Source organism: Pezoporus occidentalis, unplaced genomic scaffold (assembly GCF_034315485.1).
Source record: "Pezoporus occidentalis ecotype Australia unplaced genomic scaffold, CSIRO_AGI_Poc_V1 ctg86, whole genome shotgun sequence".
Lineage (NCBI taxonomy): Eukaryota > Metazoa > Chordata > Aves > Psittaciformes > Psittacidae > Pezoporus > Pezoporus occidentalis.
Genome location: NW_026916220.1, coordinates 4,205,231 through 4,226,824, shown reverse-complemented (window position 1 = coordinate 4,226,824; position 21,594 = coordinate 4,205,231). Strand labels below are relative to the sequence as shown.

Genomic DNA, 21,594 nt, shown 5'->3' with positions numbered 1-21,594 from the left:
AAAGCTGTTTCACAGTTACTGAACATCAAATCTTGTTTAACAAAGTCTGCATTCTCCAAAGATGCAAATTCAAATCCCAGGTAAATTCAGTCCTAAAGCCACACTTTTGACAGTAATAAGGCAGAAACTAGCATTCAAGCAATGAAAGCAGATCAATTCTAATTAGAAGACTATACAAAAAGAAGAGACTAAGGTAATTTCCGGTTGTAGCTAGTTAGCCAGAATAAGCTATCTTTCAGGTTAAAGGCCTGAAAAGATGACTGACAGGTATGGTCATTGAAGCCTGATTCCTTTCTTTTGTCCAGTTTGCATGACCAGCTTAATTCAAACATGTTTTTCCTAAACCAGGTCTCAGAAACACTTTTCCAGCAAGGTGCCTTACTTTTTCTAGCCAAACTGCGTTGCCTAGTCTCAATATGCATTACATTTTAGCAGGGCTAAAAGCCTCTTGACCTTGCTATGCAGCAACACACGGAAGAGCTACACAGTCACTGCTCTGTCCCTTCTTAGGTGGACTCAAAAGTTCAAGCAAGGGTCTGTACCATAAATCAAATCATACCTTCAGTGCTCGCTTTTAACTGGAACATTGGATCACCCATTGCAAGTAAAGTCATAGCAGCTTCAGTGCTTCCATCATTAATACCTGCAAAGTTGTTCATACATGTTAAAACTCACAAGCACATTAACCATAAATCCACTTATCTGTTTGATGTCACCATCAATATACTGAAGAATGCATTTTTTTGAATTGTTGCCTTTCATGGATCAAGATGCTTGGAAGGAGACAGCACTTCTCATCCACTAAATTAGAATTACTGTAAAAAACCTGATCAGCAGCATTATTCCTTTTAATGGTGTACTGGGTACACATGGTAAGGTGTTGACAGCATGGGGGCTGCTCTGGACACAGCTGGTTCAAACTGACTCCATCGTAAGACACAACCAAGCCTGCCAGCCAAGACAGTGGCACATTTGGGGAACACATTTCAGAAAGGGGAAAACGTCGCACAGCAATGAAAAGTGAGGGGGAAAGTGTCAGAAACAGCCCTGAATAAGTCTTGTGGTTTAAGCCCAGGAGGTAACTCAGCACCATGCAGCCACTCACTCACAACCCCCCCTCCTTCTCCCTTCCCGCCAGGCAGGATGGGAAGGAGAAATGAAAGAATGTAAAACCCATGGGTTGAGATAAGCACAGGCCAGTAATTAAAGTAAAATATGAAACTACTACTGCTACTACTGATAATAAGGGAAATAACAAGGGGAGGGAATATAAAATTAAAAAGGGAAGGGAAAAAATACCATAATAATGTGATGCACAATGCAATTGCTCACCACCCACTGACCCAATCCAAGCAGCGATCTGGGCCTTCTGAGTGACTCCCCCAGTTTATATACTGGGCATGACATGCTGTGGTATGGAATACCCCTTTGGCTACTCTGGGTCAGGGGTCCTGTCTCTGCTCCCTCCTGGCTTCTTGTGCTCCTCCTCACTAGCAGAGCACGAGACTGAAAAGTCCTTGATCAGGGTAAGTGCTGCTCAGCAATAACTAAAACACTGGTGTGTTACCAGCATTGTTCTCAGACTGAAGCCAAAATACAGCCTTGTGCCAGCTAATAGGAAGGAGAAAAATAACCGTTAAAACTGAACCCAGGACAATAAGGAAGGAGGCAGAGGGGGTACTCCCATGTGTGGGAGCAGAGATCCTCCTGCAATCTGTGGAGGAGACCTTGATGGAACAGGTAGCTATTCCCCGAAGCAACTGTACTCCACAGAGGACCCATGATGGAGCAGACTTATCCTGAAGGCCTCTACCCTGTAGCAAGGACCCCACACTGGAGTAGACAAAGAGCCTGAGGAGGCAGAAGCAGCAGAGATTGTTAGGAACTGACCGTAAACCTCATTCCCCTTTGCCCTGCACTTCTTGGGGGAAAAGAGGCAGAAAAATGGGAAATGAAGGTGTGAAGTTAAGCCTAAGACGGCAGGAAGAGAATGCTGCTTTTCAGTTTTGATCTGTTTCTCACCATCCTATTCTGTTTGGCAACAGATTAAATTAGTTTTTCCCAAGTTGAGTCATTTTGGTAAGTGGTCTTCATGTCTTTATCTCAACCCAGGAGATTTTTCGTTTTATTTTTCTCCCCTCATCCTGCTAAGGAAAAGGAGTGGAAAGCAGCTGGGTGGGAATCAGCAACAGCTTAATCAGAGAAATCCTTAACCTATGGTGTTGATCCATATCCCAGTTTAGACTCCCAGTTCCTAATTCACTATCCAGAGTACATCTGTTTGCCTACCGCTAACTGGGCATATTCAAAAAGACATTTCCATCCTCTACAGCTATTGTACTGAAATAAATTGAAAGAACAAAGTAGGCTTCCCCTCCTTCAAGTAAGACACTAGGTACACTCAATCTCCAGTGGAATCTAGCAAGATGTATTGAGAATGTATTTAAAATGTGAAAGCTATTCTAAAAATCAACAGATCCATAAGAGTTTGTAAAATCCCACATGGAAAGAATATTCGCTTCTGGAAGACTGTGATCACAGATATCACAGTCTTCATGCTATTTTACAGATTCAGGATATTAAGGTCAGAGACCATAGAGACGACAAAGCTACAAATCTGCCCAATCTTTGTCTCAGTCACACATCAAGCAAGTGGCAAGTAAGCAACTTGTGGACAACTACCACAGCACAGGAAAGAGGTAGACGGGATACACAAAAGGTAATTCTGACCCTAGGAAACACAACTTGGCAACACTTGGTCCCCCTGCTTGACAGAGAACAGTAAGAAAATAGTTTAAATCTTCTCCAAAACGTAAAAATATGTAGTATCTCACAAGCAGGTTTTTTTTTAAATAAGATATATAAACCTGAAAACTTTCAGCAAGAATAACTACATATTGGTAACAAGTTAATGGGAAAGATATTAACAATATTGTTTCATATCTACCTTTGTCCACCCCTGGATTTTCATGTATGGTTGTTTCCTTAAATAAAAGAAAAACAGTATCAAAGTTCTAGATAAGATGAATGCACAATTTTAACTCAATTACACACTTAAATTACAGGTAAATTCTGTCCAAAGTTTATCCTGGCTTTGAACGGGTATTTTAAAGGCTAACAATATTCACTTACATAGTTTTTCCAAAGCCGTGTCCTTGTATCTGTACAGGACAGGCAAGAGTCTATTAAGCTATACTGTTACAAGCAGAGATGGCAATCAGGCACAGGCACTTTTACGTTCTACAAAACAACAACAAAAACATTCTTACTGCCATTGACATGCTTACTTTTTCCTCCCTCTGTACCACTTGATTGACAGATGCATGAGAGAGACTTTCAGCATCAGGAGCCACCTGCACATCTGGTATATTCACAGGTATTTCCAGCTGTAAAAACAATTAAAAAATATTTCAGTTCCTCAGCCCCAAAAGAAAATCTGTCAAATGCAAGTTTTTTTTATAAACTACATATAATTAGTACATCTTAAACATTTAGTGGGATCCTTCCCAAAAATCAAGTCTTACACTACACACTTCCTGATTTAAGAAATCAGCATTTAAACTTGACAACAGCTGAGTCCTCAGGTATCTAACCATATTCCTGCCTTACTAGAACTCATGGCTCCTATGTGTTCAATCAGGAAACATATGTGATACATATTCCCCATCTCTGAAATGAAGGGATTCAGCAAAACTTTCTGTGCAGGAACTTTGCTGTCCATTACTGTTCTAGAGTCACCCTTTCACTGAGCTTTAAATTTTTTTACTCTTTCATCAGGAGAAAGAAACAGTGTGATAAATTCACTAGACAAAGATAAAAAAAAAAATAATCAAGATTTCAATGAGAGAGGAAGATGACTCTTCCTCTTGTAAGCAAAAAGAACTGGAGTGGGTGAAAAGTAGTGATGAAAACCTGAGGCATGAGCTGGTCAGATAAACAGATTTGGAGAAAGCAAAAAGAAAAAAAAAAAACAAACAAAAAAGCTGTCAAAGAAGACACGTCACTGAGATAAGACAGGCCAGAAGGGCCAAAAAATGCAAAGACAGGGAAAAAGAGTATACAAACATAAACCTCTGAATGCAATCCCTTTCAAGGGACTTGAACAGAGTTCCAGACTTCAATAATTCCCCAATAACAAGAAGTATGCCAGTTCCTCTCTAGTGACTGGTCTTAGTAGATGTGATACCAAGTCTTTCTAGAGTCTAACAATCTTGAGTTCTATTCTAGTCTAACAGCATAATTAAAACATGGGCCTGCATTCTAGGCTTAAAGTTTCCAACTCTGCAAATTGTTCACAAAGAATAAAAACACGTAACTTTCAAAAACTGGACCTCAGACTGATGCAGTATTCTGTTCAAAACCATGTGCTAGGTAACATCCTTGCTACTCATTGCCATTATTAACAACTTGAACTAAACTGGGATAAACCCCAATTTTTATGAGATTGTATTAGAACAAAAGCTTTTTAAACAAGCGAAACAAAAGTACATATGCAGAACACAGCTACATGATACCTCGTCCATGGTTTCCTGTATCTGAACAGGAATAGGTTTTGGAGATCGAAGACCTTTAGGAACAAACGCTGGAGCTTTGTTTACTTCTTCTGGTGCAAAGCATTCATCTTCATCATCAGGCTCAAAGTCATCTGCCTCCTCCTCCTCCTCTTCTTGAGAAGCCCGGAGGGTCACCAAGGTTATCTTTGAACTTTTGTGCTCCTTCCCAGATTTCTTTCTATGCACAGTTTTCAAACTTTTGCCTCTAGTAACACGCAGTTTAACATCTTGCCTTTGATTCCCCTTCTCACTGCAATCAGCCTCACATTCAGAGGAAGGAGAGGCAGCAGTTCTTAGCTCAGAGATATGTTTTGGCAGCACTATCTGTTTTGATGGCCTCCTGGACTGCCTTCTAAAGTAAAGGACAAAAGCATGTTTAAAAAACAACGTCCAACACATTCCAAACAAAGGGATACTATAAATAAAAACAAACTCAATGAATAAAAAGGGACCACCGTGACCAACAATACAATCTATTTACTTCCTAATGTAAAATGACAAAAATGCATTCACGTACTATTTAATCAGAAATCCTAATTTCTTCATGTATGCAAAAAATACTGATTATCAATCTGTATGAAGCAGTTTCAGAGCTTTGGAAAGCTGCACAATTAAATTTACAAGATACAGAATTCTTTGATTAGAAAAGCATGAATTCATTTTTATTTTGTGGGATGTGTAAGTCAAATGCTTTTTATCTCATGTGAACGTTTCCAGTTCTCTTTTGCTAAAGCTGTATTAGGAGCCCCAAACTGTCACACTTCAGCTGATCACACTAATATCTAGAAACAAGAACTGTTAGATAACTAATTATCTGCTCCAGTTTCTCAGACAGCAATCTCTTCCCTCATCAGTTGCCGTTTCCCTCCTCCAAATGATGAGCACCACCACTTCGAGTACCAAAAGTAATTCCAAACATCCCCCAAAACAACATCCTCCTTTGTAAACTGTTGTGGAGAGAAAACAAATAGCAGCAGAGGACATTTCCACAGACTTTGTTTAGATTAATCCCACAATCCCTGTGCCCCCAGCACTAGTACTACAATGTCTTCCCCTTTAAAATCAGTAATTTCTGTTGAAACCACAGGTGAACCTGGGATGGGCTGGCAGGAGTGCTGGCTGAGCCCATTTTGCAAGAGTGCAAGCAGGGTAAGAGACAGAGAGAAACCTGCATGCATCTGGTAGACCTCAGATGAAAGACAGTGACTGACATCCTGCATGCACTCATGGAACACTATGCAAAATAATGGCTAATAATTACATTTTGAAAACAAAAGCCAAAACCACTAAATAGAGCTTACAAGCAAAAATTAGTTGTTTTACCTTGTGAGATTGTCTGATTTTTTTTCTCTTGAGGCAGAAAGCTGAGAATCTTCTTGTTCTACTTGACTCTCATTCTCTGATGATATCTTTCGAGACTGGAGTCTACCATCCAGCCTCATTCTCTTACAAGATGCTTCTCCAGCAGAGTGTGTAAAATCATGTTTTCTTGTAGTCTCTGAGAAGGATGCAGCTTCCACTATGTTACTAGATTTTAGCTGAATGGAGGAGACAATTACTGCCATATTAAGTGCCAAACTTTTTAAACTGTTTTTGAGGCCAAAAAGATTAAAACAAATAAATTTAAGGTTCTTGAAAACGTGTCCAGCTGTCATCTCTGACAGCTTAGGACATTTTTCCCCATCTTCTAGAATTTTGGGTTCTATAGCAGAAGCATCATTAGATGCTACTATCTATAATGCCAGTGCTGTGGTTTGCTAACAGATCAAGGACATGCTCAGCTTATTAAGAGCAGCAACTCTTCAGAAGCTGGAAAGAATAATAATTTTCTAAAACTACCTATTAAAGAAAAATCTGAAGGAAAGAAAAAAGTATTTTCTGCCCTAGGAACAAATTAGGATGAAGAAACTACAACAGTTTACAGAATGGCATTTAAATACTAATCAAAACACACATACAGAAACATATCCCACTATATAAAAATCATCAGCAGGCACAGCCCTGCCAATTATGGCTACTGGGCTAAAATATTATGTTAACTGTAAGATTTTAGTCATCCATCTAGAAAATAAGGAACACCAGATAAACTTGATCCAAGTACTGCAACGTTAGACAAAGAAGCAACTAATTTGGCTAGGTTAGACCTCTTGAGCAAATTTAAGCAGAAGATCTGAACTTTGTTCACATACACTTCAACTTGTAAATATATGGATTTTACGTAGTATCTCATGTTAGAGAGCTGCCTTAATTTCCATGGTTCAATTAATAACAGATATTAAATTAACTGGTAACAGTGTGGGCATGTATTTATGATAATGCAGACTTCTGACTATATGAACTGTAAAACTGAGGACAACAGCATACATTAAATGTTTTCACAGTTTTTCAGATTCTATGTCCATTTATTCAGCATCATTTCCAATAGTGAATTAAAAACAAACAAAAAAAAAAAGGATCGTATTAAACTTTCGCAGTCATACACTGGATTTCTGCACCGCCTATGGTTCTTAGAACTTAAACACAAGAACTGAGGGATAAATTGGCTCAAAACACAAGATCAACACTTACCACTGACACACTTGGTTCTTCTAACACCAAACACTCTTCTGCATTTCTGTTATCAGAGTTGTCCTCTTCTCTGTTTTCACTTTCTTCAGGATAACCCCTTTTTCTAGTAACACTCGTTAGGTTTGGCCTTGAGCGCCAAAGGGATTCATTCACTTGACGCAACGGTTTTGCATCGCTCTGTTTACTTTCTTCTCCAGAACTTGGTTTATTGCTGGACCTACAAAAATATTTTTCAAATTCTGCTTCTCAGGAACTACAAAACATACACTCTACAAGCCTGGCTTGCTACCAAATATTAGTACTTCCACCTAAAAATGAACTCAGGTTCATTTTTACAACTTTCATTTGTTTAGTTGGTGAAGAAAAAAAAAAGGGAAGAAAAAAAACAATGTGAAAAGCAGGTAACTTGATTTTCTACAGTACTGGGCCTTTCTGATTATTTTTGGAAAATCCTTTTTGAAGCAAAACAACATTAAGAATTTGTACTACCACTTTTAAACAGGATTAAATTCTTACATCTGCTCAAGCACATTCAGAGCAGCAAGACAGAAATCTTGGGCTTTTAAACTCTCATCTCAGGAAAGGGCAATCAGGAGGATACAGATCAGTCCCTGGGAAAGTGATGGAACAACTAATCCTGGAAATCACTTTGACACAAAACCCGAGAAGGTCACTTAAGAATAGTCAGCATGGATTTACAATAGGAAAAACATGCTTAACCAACCTGATAACCTTTAATGATTAAATGACTGGCTCAATAGATGAAGGAAGAAAACTACTACTACCAATAATTATAATGGGAAATAACAAGGGGAGAGAATATATAACTGAAAGGGGAAAAGGAAAACAATAACCAGCAGTGGCAGTGAGCAGTACAATTGCTTACTACCCACTGACGGATACCCAGCCCCATCCAAGCAGCCATCAGTTTATATACTGATGTGCTGTGGTATGGAATACCCCTTTGGCTACTTTGGGTCAAGTGTCCTGTCCCTGCTTCCTCCTGGCTTTTTGAGTCTCTCCTCACTGGCAGAGCATGAGATACTAAAAAGTCCTTGATCGGAGTAAGCATTACTTAGCAACAACTAGAAACATCAGTGTTATCAGCCTTGTCGTCAGGCTAAAGTCAAAAACACAGCACTGCACCAGCTACTAAGAAGGAGGAAAGTAACTCCTGAAGCTGAACCCAGGACAGCGACATGAAAAAGTATGGGCTGGATGCATCCCATTCTGGGCTGCAGCAGACAAGGGGGTGCACTGAAACTGACTGAATGGCTCATCTTAGAGGTTTGTGATCAGTGGCCCACAGGCTAGTTAGAGACCAGTAACTAAGAGTGTACCCTATGGGTCAATGCTGTGTCCAATCCCTATCCTGTTTAGTATCTTCATTAATGATATAATTGATGGGGCAGAGCATACCCCCAGCAAATTTGCAGATTATATAGAACTGGGAGTAGTTGCTGATACACCAGAAGGTTGTGCTGCCATCCAGAAGGACACAGAGAGGCTGGAGAAATGGGCTGACAAGAATCTCTTGTAGTTCAACAAGGAGAAATGCACAGTCGGCACCTGGGGAGGAACAACCCCAGGCACCAGGACATGCTGGGGGCCACCCAGATGAAAAGCAGCAGGGTAGAGAAGAAACCCAGGAGCCCAGGTGCACACCAAATTGAACGTGAGCCAATAATGTGCCCTGGTTACAAAGGAGACTAATGGTATCCTGGGCTGCATTAGGAGAAGCATTGCCAGCAGACTGAGGTAGATGATCCTTACCCCACATGCAGTGCTGATGAGGCCACATCTGCACTACTTTGACCAGTTCTAGGCTCCCTGGTATGAGGCATGGAAATACTAGAGATGACCTGTCGAAGGGCCATAAAGATGCTGAAGGGCCTGAAGCATCTCTCCCGTGATGAAAAACTGAAAGAGTGGGGACAGTTCAGCCTGGAGATGGAGAAGGCTCAGGGGGATCTCTTCAATAGCTATGTTAAAACCTAAATGGAGGGCGCAGAGAGGACGGAGCTGGGCTCTTTCAGTGGTGCGCAGTGACAGGACCAGAGGCAACGGGCACAAACTGAAACACAAGAGGATCCTTCCGAACATCAGAAAATACCTTTCCACTGTAATTGAGCACTGGCACAGTTACCCAGAGAGACTGTGGAGTCTCCGTCTTTGGCAATAATCAAAAGGCATTTGGGCAGGGTATTGGGCAACCAGCTGTAGATGGCCCTGTGTGAGCAGGTAATGTCTAGAGAACACTTCCAATCTCAACCATTCTGTTTAATTCTGCCATCACAGGAGCCATGAGGACTGTACGGCAAGGCCCTTTTCTTGTTAGCACAAAGACTCTTAGGTATGATTTCAGTGCAAGTTATGGAAGAGATTTTACACAGAGGCTCAGAGACAGATAGAAACGGGAAGCTAATTTCAGAAAATAGCAAAAGTAAATTGAGTTGAGGATGCTCTGTATCTGTTAAGATTGAACAAAATGTAGCTTATAATCCAGAACTGTTACATCTAAATGGCACTATTTGCCTCGTATTGCACGTACATAAAAAGTATTCCCTTGACCAAAGAACCAGGACCCTGCACATTTTTGCATGAATTTCTCCTGCTGGAAAGATAAAGTGAAGACTTAGAATACATCTTAAACAGCAAGCCTATTTCATGTTATTCTACCTACCACTTGGCAGTAGAAGTGATTGCAAAATGCACTGCTCAGTCTTTCTTTCAACAGTCCACATTTCTAGTTCATTGTACCCTAAGAACTGTACCCTGTCTGAGAAATCCAGGCAGCTAAACTGTGATTATTTGCTTCTACGCTCTCCTGCAAAGTACCTTCTAAAAAGGAAAACAACCTTGAAAAGAAGTCTGTTAAAAACTCTTGTATTACCTAAGGATGCCACCTAGTGACCTTCATGGTGTTATCTAGTGCAGCTCAGAATCTAACACTTCAAAAAGCAAACGCTGAATGAAAACAACTGGACAAATAAAGAAAAAAAGCTCTTTAAAAACTTTTGTGTATTTTGCCAACAAGAAACTTTACCTTTCTGAGGTATCCTGAATGCTTCCTATTGTATCTTCAGATAGCTGTTCTTGTTCTGCCTTATTGTGGCAGTTAGGTGGCATTTTAGAGGAACAGAGTGTTTCTGACTTCCTACTTTTAAGATTTATGTCTAGATTGCTATTCTTGGGCAAACTCCCCACAGACAGCAGTACTTCCATGTCATCCTTTGAGTTGAGGGGGAACAAACAAATAAAAAAAACCCCAGAATTAGCACAATATATATCACCCGTAAAATAAAGCATTGCAAGTTATGATCAAGACCTCAACCTGAGCCAAAATTTCACTTGAAAACTTCCATGAGCAACAACCAAGGAGCTCAGAAGAAACCCAGCAACAGAAATATGACATGCAGGTAACCTCATGTATCATGAACATGACTGAAATTTCAAATTTTAAGTGAGATCTTTCAGATTTGGTAACAGAAATACACATATTACCAATGTGTTACTAACAGAATTTTAGAAGACTTCATATTAGAGTGCAAATATTAAACAAGCATGTATTCTTACTAGTCCAAAATGAATTTATGCACTTAAACAGCTTACTCGGATGTCCTACAAACAGCTGGTGCAGAACCAATCATCAGAAAGCATAGTCAGAAATATCTGAAATGATTCTCACTTTTGAGGAAGGAGGTTCCTCAGATTCTTCTGCCACAGGCAGATTTTCTCCTTTATTTGCTTCTTCCTCAACTGGAGCAGCAAGGGTTTGTGTCACTGGAGATTCTTTTTCCCTATAAGATCTTTTTAGGTTCGGTCTAATTCTTGGAAATGTTTTCCTTATGAGTTGTCCTGATCCCAGAGCACCCAGCTTGCCTTCTTGAGAAGTGGAATTTTCAGCACTAGTGAATTTAAAGCAAATAAACAAACCAAACCAAAATTATGTCACTTGACTTTGGCTGGGAGAGGACAAAACCAATTCTGAACTGATTAAGTTTGAATCAACAGTTATACAAAAGGGTTAGAAACTGATACACTGTTTTGTTTAAAATTGAGACAATTACCTTTTCAAATGCATACTTATTATTTTGGGCATTTATCATTAACATGCAAGGATGAATAAAAGGATTTCTTTGTCAAGGCATTTTTAGTAATGCAAGAAAAGTTGTGTTGCTAACCATACCAACATTAAAGTATCTGCAGCCTAATAAATGCTTAAGAGCTTATTTTAACAAGCAGTAAAATAGAAGAGCACACTGAAATCAACAAAAGACACATCTCTCACATTTTGCACAATTTCTACGTGTTTCATGTATAATTGCTGTATATGCAAATACAAACTAAACGAAAGAAAAGCATGGTCCAAAAAAACTATGAGCTCATGCAAATCAACTATGTACCAGATAAAGAACGACAAGCAGTTCAGCTCAGCTAGAAGTGTGCTCTGAAAGCATGGGATGAAGCTGTCTATAGGTGCTGAAAATTAAATGCTGAGGAAAGACAGATAACAAGGAACAAAGAACTGACATACGCAAAGGTATCTCACGCACCAGACAGAGGTTTCTCAAATGCAGTTTTGCACTCTAGCCTCACCTGTTTTGTTCACACAATGTGTTTCCAGAAATACAGGGCACCTGAGGTACCTCTTCCTGTTTCTGTTCCTCTTCGCTCAATACATCTGCTTTACACAATACAGCTTCATTTTTACCCTTTAACTTGCAATTAGGAAAAAAAAAAGCATGAAGAAAAAGACAATCAAGCAAGTTATTAAACCAAACTTGTATAAAAACATACAAACTACAGACCTCTGTGCTGTTTTACCAATCTGAATCCAAAAAAGAATCACGTTTTATTTATTGAGGGTAATCTGCCTAAGCACATATTTCAATTTACAGACAAGCATGAACAGAAGTCTTAGTCGTGGGCTACCTAGAATTAGGCTCTTAAATGTTATATGCACCCAAGCATTACGGGTTCTATTTAGCACAGCTCTATTTAGCGTTCAATCAACTCTATGGAAACAAAACACTTTGGCAAATGGAAAAACCTTTTAAAACTGGACACTGCAGAGAACAGCACAGACACATACAAGCTACTATAACCTCATATTCATAAGGCTTTATTACCTTTATTTCTGTATTTGCCACACTAATTCCACAAATAAGCCAGTCAAACACATCCCTCAGCACTTCAGGTCCATGACAGCTTTATTAGTATCAAAGAGCATCAGACCTGCTGTGGTTCTACAGATTTCCATAGCACAGAGCAAATGTACATGCATGGTCCACAGGTCTAGAATAGCCAAAGCTGAACTGCAAACAACTACCTCAGCTAGGGGTTAGCTGACACTGGGGCACTAAGAGGTAAATTACAGATGCAATGCACTTGCACTCCTCACTGAGAACATGGCACATAAGTACTCCAAGCTAGGTCTACACAGGTGCAAGAACAAAACAGCTATAACCATTCAAAAAAGAAAAAAAAGGAGTCACTCTTAGAAAGCTTAGTTATGTTTGAGATCTAAAGTAAGTTTATGTAGTCATGCCTACACCACTGGCATGATTCATGAGCAACCCACAAAAGGGTTACAGAGATTTTATCATACCAGCACGGCTTTCAAGGATTTTAGTACCTTTTACAGTGCCTAGTAAAGTGTCTGTGGGGACACAGTATAGATGAATGACTCAGTTTACCTGTGTAAAGTAGACAAGTGTCAGGGCTGTTGTGGTGAAGCCAAAGCTTACCAAATCAGTAAGACTTAAAAAAAAAGGCAAAAAGAAAAAAGCAAGCCAACAAAAAAAAACAACAACCACCAGGAAAAAGAATATCCTGTACCTTTGCTTGATATTCTATACTAGATTCCTCAATAGAGATTTGATTCATCCAAACAGGAAAGATAAGCTAATATTTCTGTATTGCAGTTATCATGAAAAATCACGACAGTCAGGTGAAGCTCCAGACAACTGGGAAAAGGGGAATACAACCCCCATTGTCAAGAAGGGGAAAACGGATGACTCAAGGAACCAGTCAGTCTCACCTCTGTGTCTGGCAAAATCTTGGAGCAGATTCTCCTGGAAGGCATGCTAAGGCACATGAAAAACAACAAGGTGGCTGGTGACAGCCAGCATGGCTTCACTAAGGGGAAATCCTGCCTGACCAATCTGGTGGCCTTCTGTGATGGGGCTACAGAACTGATGGACAGGGGTAGAGCAGTTGATGTCATCTACCTGGACTTGTGCAAAGCGTGGGATTGAGTGTGCTCTCAGCAAATTTGCCGATGACACCAAGCTGTGTGGTACAGTTGATACGCTGGAGGGAAGGAATGCCATCCAGAGGGACCTTGACACACTTGTGAGGTGGGCTGATGCCAACCTCATGAAGTTTAACCATGCCAAGTGCAAGGTCCTACACCTGGGTCAGAGCAATTCCAGGCACAGCTACAGGCTGGGCAGAGAAGAGATTCAGAGCAGCCCTGCAGAGAAGGACTTGGGGGTGTTGGTAGATGAGAAACTTCACATGAGCCAGCTTCAATGTGCGCTCGCAGCCCAGAAAGCCAACTGTATCCTAGGCTGCATCAGAAGGGGCGTGACCAGCAGGTCAAAGGAGGTGATCCTGCCCCTCTACTCTGCTCTTGTGAGACCTCACTTAGAGTATTGTGTGCAGTTCTGGTGTCCTCAACATAAAAAGGACATGGAATTGTTGGAACAAGTCCAGAGAAGGGCCACGAGGATGATCAGGAGACTGGAGCACCTCCTGTATGAAGACAGGCTGAGAAAGTTGGGGCTGTTCAGCCTGGAGAAGAGAAGGCTGCTTGGAGCCTTCATAGCCTTCCAGTATCTGAAGGGGGCCTGTAAGGATGCTGGGAAGGGACTCTTTGTTAGGGACTGTAGTGACAGAACAGGGGGTAACGGGTTCAAACTTAAACAGAGGAAGTTTAGATTGAATATAAGGCGGAAGTTCTTTACTGTAAAGTTGGTGAGGCACTGGAATGGGTTGCCCAAGGAAGTTGTGAGTGCTCCATCCTTGGTGGTGTTCAAGGCCAGGTTGGATAGAGCCTTGCGTGACATGGTTTAGTGTGAGGTGTCCGTGCCCCTGGCAGGAGGGCAGGGCCTTGATGATCCTAAAAGGGCCTTTCCAACCCTAACTATTCTGATTCTATGAATATAAACCACATTTTTATTCTAGTGTTTACATTAAATGTGGCATACTCCTTTTCTCTATAATGCAATCCAATCAAAATCAGATCTTATTCCAGAAGACAGTAATAGCATAAGTTGTAGACTTCACTGATTTCATCATACTGGACGGTTTTCAAGGATTAATACAGTGCCTTTCACAGTGCCTAGCACTGTGTCTGTTGAAGTACCTGCAATACCTCAACACACCAGGGTTTGGGGATTTTTTTTTCATCTATTATAGTGTCTCAGCTTCAGGGAATGCAACTTAGATATTCTAATTTAACTTCATAAAAATAGAACATGCAACTCGGAACCATCATTTTGAACACAAAGCACTTAAGACTTACAATGAGAGTACTGGCAGACTCATCTTCTTGCAATACTGACTGCTCTGCTTCAGGATTTTTCTCCATCTTCTTTTCTGATATTTGTAATTCCTTCCTTACAACAGCTCTTACCAAGTTTGGTTTGTACCTCTGGAATCTGCGCCGTACTAACTGGGCAGGTTGAAGAGGTGTTTGTTTACATTCTCCAGTGCTATTTTTGCTATCAGTGCAAAGTCAAACAGAAAAAAAAAATCTGCAACTTAATTCAAAAGCACATTATTAGTAATCACAGATTCATTGTACATAAATAGAAAACACAACTGAATTTTTAAAAGAAACCATGTAAAAGTAAAGTTCTGCTGAGTTTAAGGTGCAAACACAAAACTTGGTTTCACTGTATATTTCTGTCCTGGGTTCAGCTAGTAGCAGCTATTTTTCCCTTTCTTAGTAGCTGCTGCAGTGCTGTGGTTTAGACTTTAGTCAAAATAACATGCGGATAACACACCAATGGTCTTAGCTGTTGCTCTGTAGTGTTTACTCTGATCAAGGACTTTTCATCATATGCTCTGCCAGTGAGGAGGGGCACAGGAAGCCAGGAGGAAGCAGGGACAGGACACCTAAACCAAACTAGCCAAAGGGGTATTCCATACCACAGCACTTCATGCCCAGTATATGAGCTGGGGGGAGCTACCCAGAAGGGCAGATCACTACTCAGGTTGGGCTGGGTATCTGTCAGCATGTGCCAAGCAATTGTATTGTGCAGCACTTGGGTTTATTATTTTCCTTTCCCCTTTTAGTTTTATATTCTCCCCCCTTGTTATTTCCCTTATCATTATTATTATTGGTGGTAGCAGTAGTGGTTTGTGTTATACCTTAGTTACTGGACTGTTCTTATCTGAACCCATGGGAGTTACAGTCTTTCAATTCTCCTCCCCATCCCTCCAGGAGCCAGGGAAGAAGACAGTCGGGTGGAGTGAGCAAGCAGGTGCACGGTGCTAAATTACCTCCTGGGCTTAAACCATGACAATTTCAAAGCACTGGTCTCCTACCAACTTCCACAACAGAATTAATCAACTTACTGGAGGCATTAACTTATTGTCTGCCTACTACTATAAAGCCAAAGCAATTTTCACATGGTTTCTCTCATACCAAACTAGTGTTTCTCTGCTTACAGAGAATTTAGTGTTTCAGATGATGAAACAGCTGTAAAATGAATGCTCACTAATTTAATGTTTAGCATAGAAGTAACTGGAATTTTAGTATCACTAGTGTCAAATCTATGAGAACTAAGATTTCATTCACTATTTTTATTAAATTTTCTTTGCCAGTTGGCAAATTTCCTTTTAAAATATTTTAATTGTGTAAGTTAAGAAACAAAAGTAGCTAAGCCCTTACTCTGCATTAGTGGCTGAGTCATCTTGGCTAATTTTGGGTAGACATGACGTGAGTTCACCATCCTCTGATCCTGAAATTTTCTCTGGGGACTTAAAGCTTGGGCTCTCAGAAACCTCACGAGAGCCAACAGACTTCTCCTTTCCTAAGAGTTCTAATGGTTGCAGGACTTGATGTTTCCCTGCATTCTGAAAAGAGTAAAACACAAGCACCAGTATCATAACTAAACCAAAAGGAGACATTACAATATCCACAAAGTCCAGTACTATATACTCCTGAAGTGTTCCCTGGAAAAAACCCTCTAACTTTTCACTAATAATTTCCTAGTCTTTCCAGGACAAACACAAATTTATTTAAAACAAAATAGACTGAAAACTAGATTTCTTCTCTGACATGTTCTATTAACTTTTCTTTCTTCCCTGTCAACTCTACAAGGCCACCTCAAGTCAGAAAGACATTTGGACACATAACAAGAGATGCAGAATGGATGTAATCTTTTTCTCCTCACACACAACCAAGTAGAAAGTATAGTTTTCATGTGGAAAAATTTAGCTTTTGAAAAAATTGATTCAAAAAAATATTAACTTTCTATTGCTTAAATCATCAGTATTTAATTTCACAAACCCAAAAGTTCAAACATAACTAAAAAAGGGAAAAAAGAAAAAAGTGCCTTACATCTGTATCAGGAAGGATGCTACATTCACTGTCACACTGCACCAAACTTCCTTCCATGTAGGTATCTTCCTGTGATACACCTGTATTATTTACATCCAGCACTTTCTTTCTACTAGTTGCCATATTTAAATTTGGCTTTGGTCTCTGGAATTGACTCTTTAGTAACTGAACTGATGACACAACAGTTTTCTCCTCTTCCTTCTGAGGACTAGACTCCCTACAAAAACAAACAGAACAGCTGAAGGGATAGGACAACGGTGGTTCTCCAAGTCATGAATGACGTATGTATTTCTCTTCAATACAGAAGTATAAAAAAAATTTTATCTTTCTTAAAGGAACAGTAAAGTTAATTATATTGTGAAAAAAAATCCAATAAAAGTACTCTGAACACCATCAAAAACCTGTGTCTCTTACAAACAGGTGAGCAAAGATAAGTTAAAAAAAGATGCCATTTCAGAAAAACCCGCATGCATGATTTGACAGTATAAACATTTTAAAAATTACTTTGTCTAATCATGTTTAAAACTTAGCAGTAGATTTACAGCACAGTTGTGGGTTTTACTTTGGCCTTTTTTTAAAGGACAATTTAATAAAAAAATAAACCCTTTACATAAACACATAGTGATGCACTGCTAGGACCAACATGGAGAAGTTAACTACAGGAACTGAACATCACACTCACAGTGTAAAGATCAAATTAATCTCCAAGGGCATACATATTTAGTGCTTTTGAGCTCTTGGGGGTTGGTTTGTTTAAGTTTAGTATTGTCTTGATTAAACATCTCATTATAGATATAGAACTTGTTTTAATGCTGAAGTTGAGAATACCTAGGGATATCAGTGGTTTATGAACCACTTCTCTCCATTTAAAAAATTACCTTACCTTGTACTGGAATCTGGAACCTGTTTCAAGGTATCTGCCAATCCCTTTTCAGTTTCACAGCTTTCTGTTTCAGAGGACTTTTCCTGTATTGAGTTCATCTCAGAATCTGTAGAAACATCCCCATCTAACATCGCACTGCCTGGCTGAGTGTCTTCATGACCTGTCACATCCTAAAAGGAGAAAGTTTCACCGTAAGATTGAAAGGATTGCTCAGCCTCTCTTTTAGAGGAGCAAGTGGAAATGAAAAAGTTTATTTTAGTATCTCTTACAAAAACAGTCTTGTGTCTCTTGCTTCCTGGGCATCCAATTAGACATTTTAAAAGTAAAAATTTGTTATTTTCCTATTAACTTTCTACCTGAAGTGGTCTCTTTCCCAAGAGTGCTCTTTTCTCTGAACTTCTCTTTTCAGATCTGGTATCACAGATACAACCAACTGAAATATAATCCATCTGTCCATGTAAAATACAACCCAAGTGCAATCATGAACAAATTTTATGACAATTCAGTTTATTCTGAAAGGATAAACAAAGCATGATAGGTCTATGCTTACAAATTGCGTGGTATGTACCCAGATCTTTGACACTACAGGCTTCTACCTAGGACCTATCAAAACAGTGTGCCTAGGCAACCACTCAGGAAACTTACATTTTCAAGGCATGGATCATTGTTTTCATCCTTATGGTGTATCACACCTTTTTCTAATTCTCCACTTTTAGTTTTCTCCTCTTCAGGAGCTTTTTCAGCTGTCAGGTCTTTTTGTCTTGCAACACTTCTTCCTAGATTTGGTTTTGGTCTTTGCAATCTGCCTCTCTTTAGAGATGCTGGTTTCAGCACACTCTGTTTGCCATCTTGTTGTAAACCAGCTGTTTCATTAGATCTGGAAAAATATGTTAGATCCATAATTACATACCACATATTGAAGTGAAAGAAGTCTTGGAGAAGTGGGTGGTTTTTTTCTCGTTTTTTTTTTTGTTTTTTTTTGTTTTGGTTTTCTTTTTTTTAAATCTAAAACAGAGCTATGCATTATCAACTTCATGAAACAATAAATTTAGAAGTGTATCTGCTAGAGACTGAGAAAGTACCTGACAAGTTTAAACTTATCTTTGCCCTGTTCTTTGGCTTTTCCCATTAGAGACAGGATACCACACCAGACAGCCCTTTTTCTGACATAATGGCTCTTCTTATATTCCTATCTGTCTAGAGGCAGATGGACCTAATTTAATGAAGGGTTAAAAAAATCACAAACATTCAGAAAATACATATATAGCTTCATAATCTTACTAATCTAAAAATATCGGACACACACTAGCCTCTTTTTAATCCCTTTCAAAACAACCTCTCCTGTAAAACATTTCTCCTGTTACACTACAGCTGCCACTTCTCCATGGAAAAGAAATACAAGAAACACTTCCTAACATGTGCATGAAAATGCCCATATGTTGAAATTCTTCCTATGTTTTTATGCTTTATGTTTGAGTGCTTAGCCACTGAAACTGATAGAGACTTGTTTTAGCTTTCACGGGACTTTTTTCGGCATTTATCACGATTGAAACCTCAGTTAAAAGCTTTATTTAAAAAATATTTAATCATATTAAAAAAAAATTTCCATTCTTCCCTCAATTTGTGTTTTATTGCTGAAGTTTCTTCAGAAACTTCTCTAATTACAATAGTATGTAATACTTTCAGAAGTGAAAGGGATGATACATTGCTGGGGAGTAGCATGTCTTCTCATTTTTCACATACTTACTGAGGCACTGTCTCAAGGATTTTATCACCTTTTTCTGCAGCTTCTTCACTGGTAGCATCAGACCTATCACTCTGGTCAGTGCTCTAAATACAAATATAACATTAAGACATTAACTTTCTTACATTTGTGAAGTACAGCATTAAATAACAGACCAGGTAACTGTGACAGGATACAAAGTGGACTGCTTGTGACAGACACAGACAATTACAGGGGTACATTTCACATAGTCCAAAAGGTGCAGTAAAATCTGTATCAAACTAAAGCTGCATTTGCTGCAGGACCTGAAAGGTTATTGGCATCTACTGTTTGTGTGACAAGTTCCAGCTTAGCTGAGGCCTCTAAACAGTACCATGCAGTCAATGCACGTTAGTAAGTGGCTGATTCCTGGTCATACTCAGAGGAAACAAAAAGAAATTAAAAAGATAACATTGCTGTTTTATCCACCAGCTTTTTAGCCAATACATTATCTCCAGCTAACTTACTCTATTAAATACCTTTTCAGTTTCCTCCTTAGGCTGTAGATGAGACACTGTCTCATTTCCTGCATCTTTTTCAGGCTCTTCTTTCTTTCCAGATGCTCTTGTAATATTAGGCTTAAATCTCTTTCGACACCCTCCAATTACTGCCTTTGCAATTACATTTTTTTCAGGTTCTCTGCACAAAGGATCCACAACAGTGACAGTTACTCCATAATATTCAAGCCTATGTAATATTCAATGACTTGCACAGCTTTCTTTAGTGTAACTGGGTTGTCTTTGGAAGGATTTGCACAAACTTATGCAAGTCTCCTCACAAGAGAACCAAACTTTCTTTAGTCTTACAGAGTGTGGAAACTCAGTTTATTAAAAAAATATAAAGTTATCACACAGGGGAGGAATCTAACTAGACTGCATACCGTAGGTGTTTTTGCAAGTGTCAGAAGCAGAGCTATTATCTGGCAACTGAGGCTGGGAGGAAGGCAAAGGCTCCTTATGAAGTTGGTACTTCCTAAAGTAATGATTTCCTCAACTTCCCAAAAAAATAAGCACAAGCCTTCTACCATAGTACCACTTGATACCATCCAACAAAATTCTGAAGTCAAATTTAAGACTTACATTAAAACTTCACAATTATTATTGCCTTTTTTTAAAAGCACTATGTAGAATAAATCAACAATTATGGTCAGTTCATTGTGGAAGACTGGAAAAGCAATCTCAATACTTACTCAGACTCAGTATCCAAAGCTGTGTTCTCTACTTCTGTGGCTTCATTTCTGTTTCCTCTACTGCCTTCCTCAGAGCACTGAAATTGAGGCAAGGAACATTACTCTTGGACAAGTGTACAGATGCTTCAGAAGCAGTTCTCAGAATACTACTTATTAGACTGTAGCTGGTCCACCGTACCAGCACTGACGAAAACAGACACAGCATCAAGAGCATAGCATATTAAGCAACGTTCCTCCTTCTGACCTTTTCATCAGCATTCACAAGGTTTGGAGAGGAAGTCTTGGCCTCCATTTTCTTCTGTGTTGCTGCTTCTCTCCTTACAGATGATCTCACTAAACTGGGTTTAGGTCTTTGCAAGCACCTTATGCCTGCTAGCATTTCAGTTTTCCTTATGATATGAAAAAAGGTGATACATATTATTACCAAAGAGAAGCTTGAAGTTTTATATGATCCAAGATGTACTTCAAGAAGACCACAGACTGTATGGGTAATGCAGCAATAACCTTAAAACAATTACACTACATCTTTTTGATATTAGAAGATATGCTACTGCTTAATGCAAAGACTGTCAAATAAACTCTGCTGGCTTTCAGTGGAATCTACTTTAAAATATTTGAAGGAAGCTTTACTGTCGTTGTTACAGAGAGGTTAGCTTTTTTCTAAGCTTACTTAAGTTCTCCTTCTCATTCTCACATAAAATTTTAAATCTCGGCCAAAGCATTGCTACTAAAAAGTTATCATGATCTACCATCTAGTCCAGCATACTATGGTCAATTAGAACTGTATCCAAATTAAGTAAATGCAGGTTAAGCACAAGTAAATTCAAGGAAAAATGATTTTACCTACATGATTTCAGATTGAGAATGGCTTTCTGATGTACTCTGCTCTTCATCTTGTCTATGTAAGTCATACACATCTTTGTTCTGAATAAAAAAAAAAATACAGAAAGGAACTGATAAATGTAGGCTCTTTTCTGTAATGTAAAAAAAAGCAGAAACAAGAACAAGATTCACAAAATGGCTAAGGTCTGCAGGGTCCTCCGGACATCATTTGCTCACATA

At 39.2% G+C, this 21,594-nt stretch overlaps 1 protein-coding gene across 1 annotated transcript in view; it reads right to left on the bottom strand.

The window, feature by feature from the left end:
- BDP1 (B double prime 1, subunit of RNA polymerase III transcription initiation factor IIIB) overlaps positions 1–21,594 on the bottom strand; it is a 49,751-nt gene that overhangs the window by 11,223 nt on the left and 16,934 nt on the right. The window contains exons 13-31 of the mRNA XM_062604473.1: positions 21,380–21,456; positions 20,777–20,921; positions 20,533–20,609; positions 19,811–19,982; positions 19,329–19,411; positions 18,227–18,458; positions 17,582–17,751; positions 16,699–16,915; positions 16,027–16,211; positions 14,653–14,851; positions 11,721–11,836; positions 10,810–11,029; positions 10,168–10,352; positions 7,122–7,338; positions 5,877–6,091; positions 4,515–4,905; positions 3,288–3,386; positions 2,948–2,984; positions 560–643 (exon numbers count right to left, since the gene is read on the bottom strand). Of these exons, the coding sequence (XP_062460457.1) occupies positions 560–643; positions 2,948–2,984; positions 3,288–3,386; positions 4,515–4,905; positions 5,877–6,091; positions 7,122–7,338; positions 10,168–10,352; positions 10,810–11,029; positions 11,721–11,836; positions 14,653–14,851; positions 16,027–16,211; positions 16,699–16,915; positions 17,582–17,751; positions 18,227–18,458; positions 19,329–19,411; positions 19,811–19,982; positions 20,533–20,609; positions 20,777–20,921; positions 21,380–21,456 (3,121 nt within the window). The remainder of the gene's footprint in view (positions 1–559; positions 644–2,947; positions 2,985–3,287; positions 3,387–4,514; positions 4,906–5,876; positions 6,092–7,121; positions 7,339–10,167; positions 10,353–10,809; positions 11,030–11,720; positions 11,837–14,652; positions 14,852–16,026; positions 16,212–16,698; positions 16,916–17,581; positions 17,752–18,226; positions 18,459–19,328; positions 19,412–19,810; positions 19,983–20,532; positions 20,610–20,776; positions 20,922–21,379; positions 21,457–21,594) is intronic.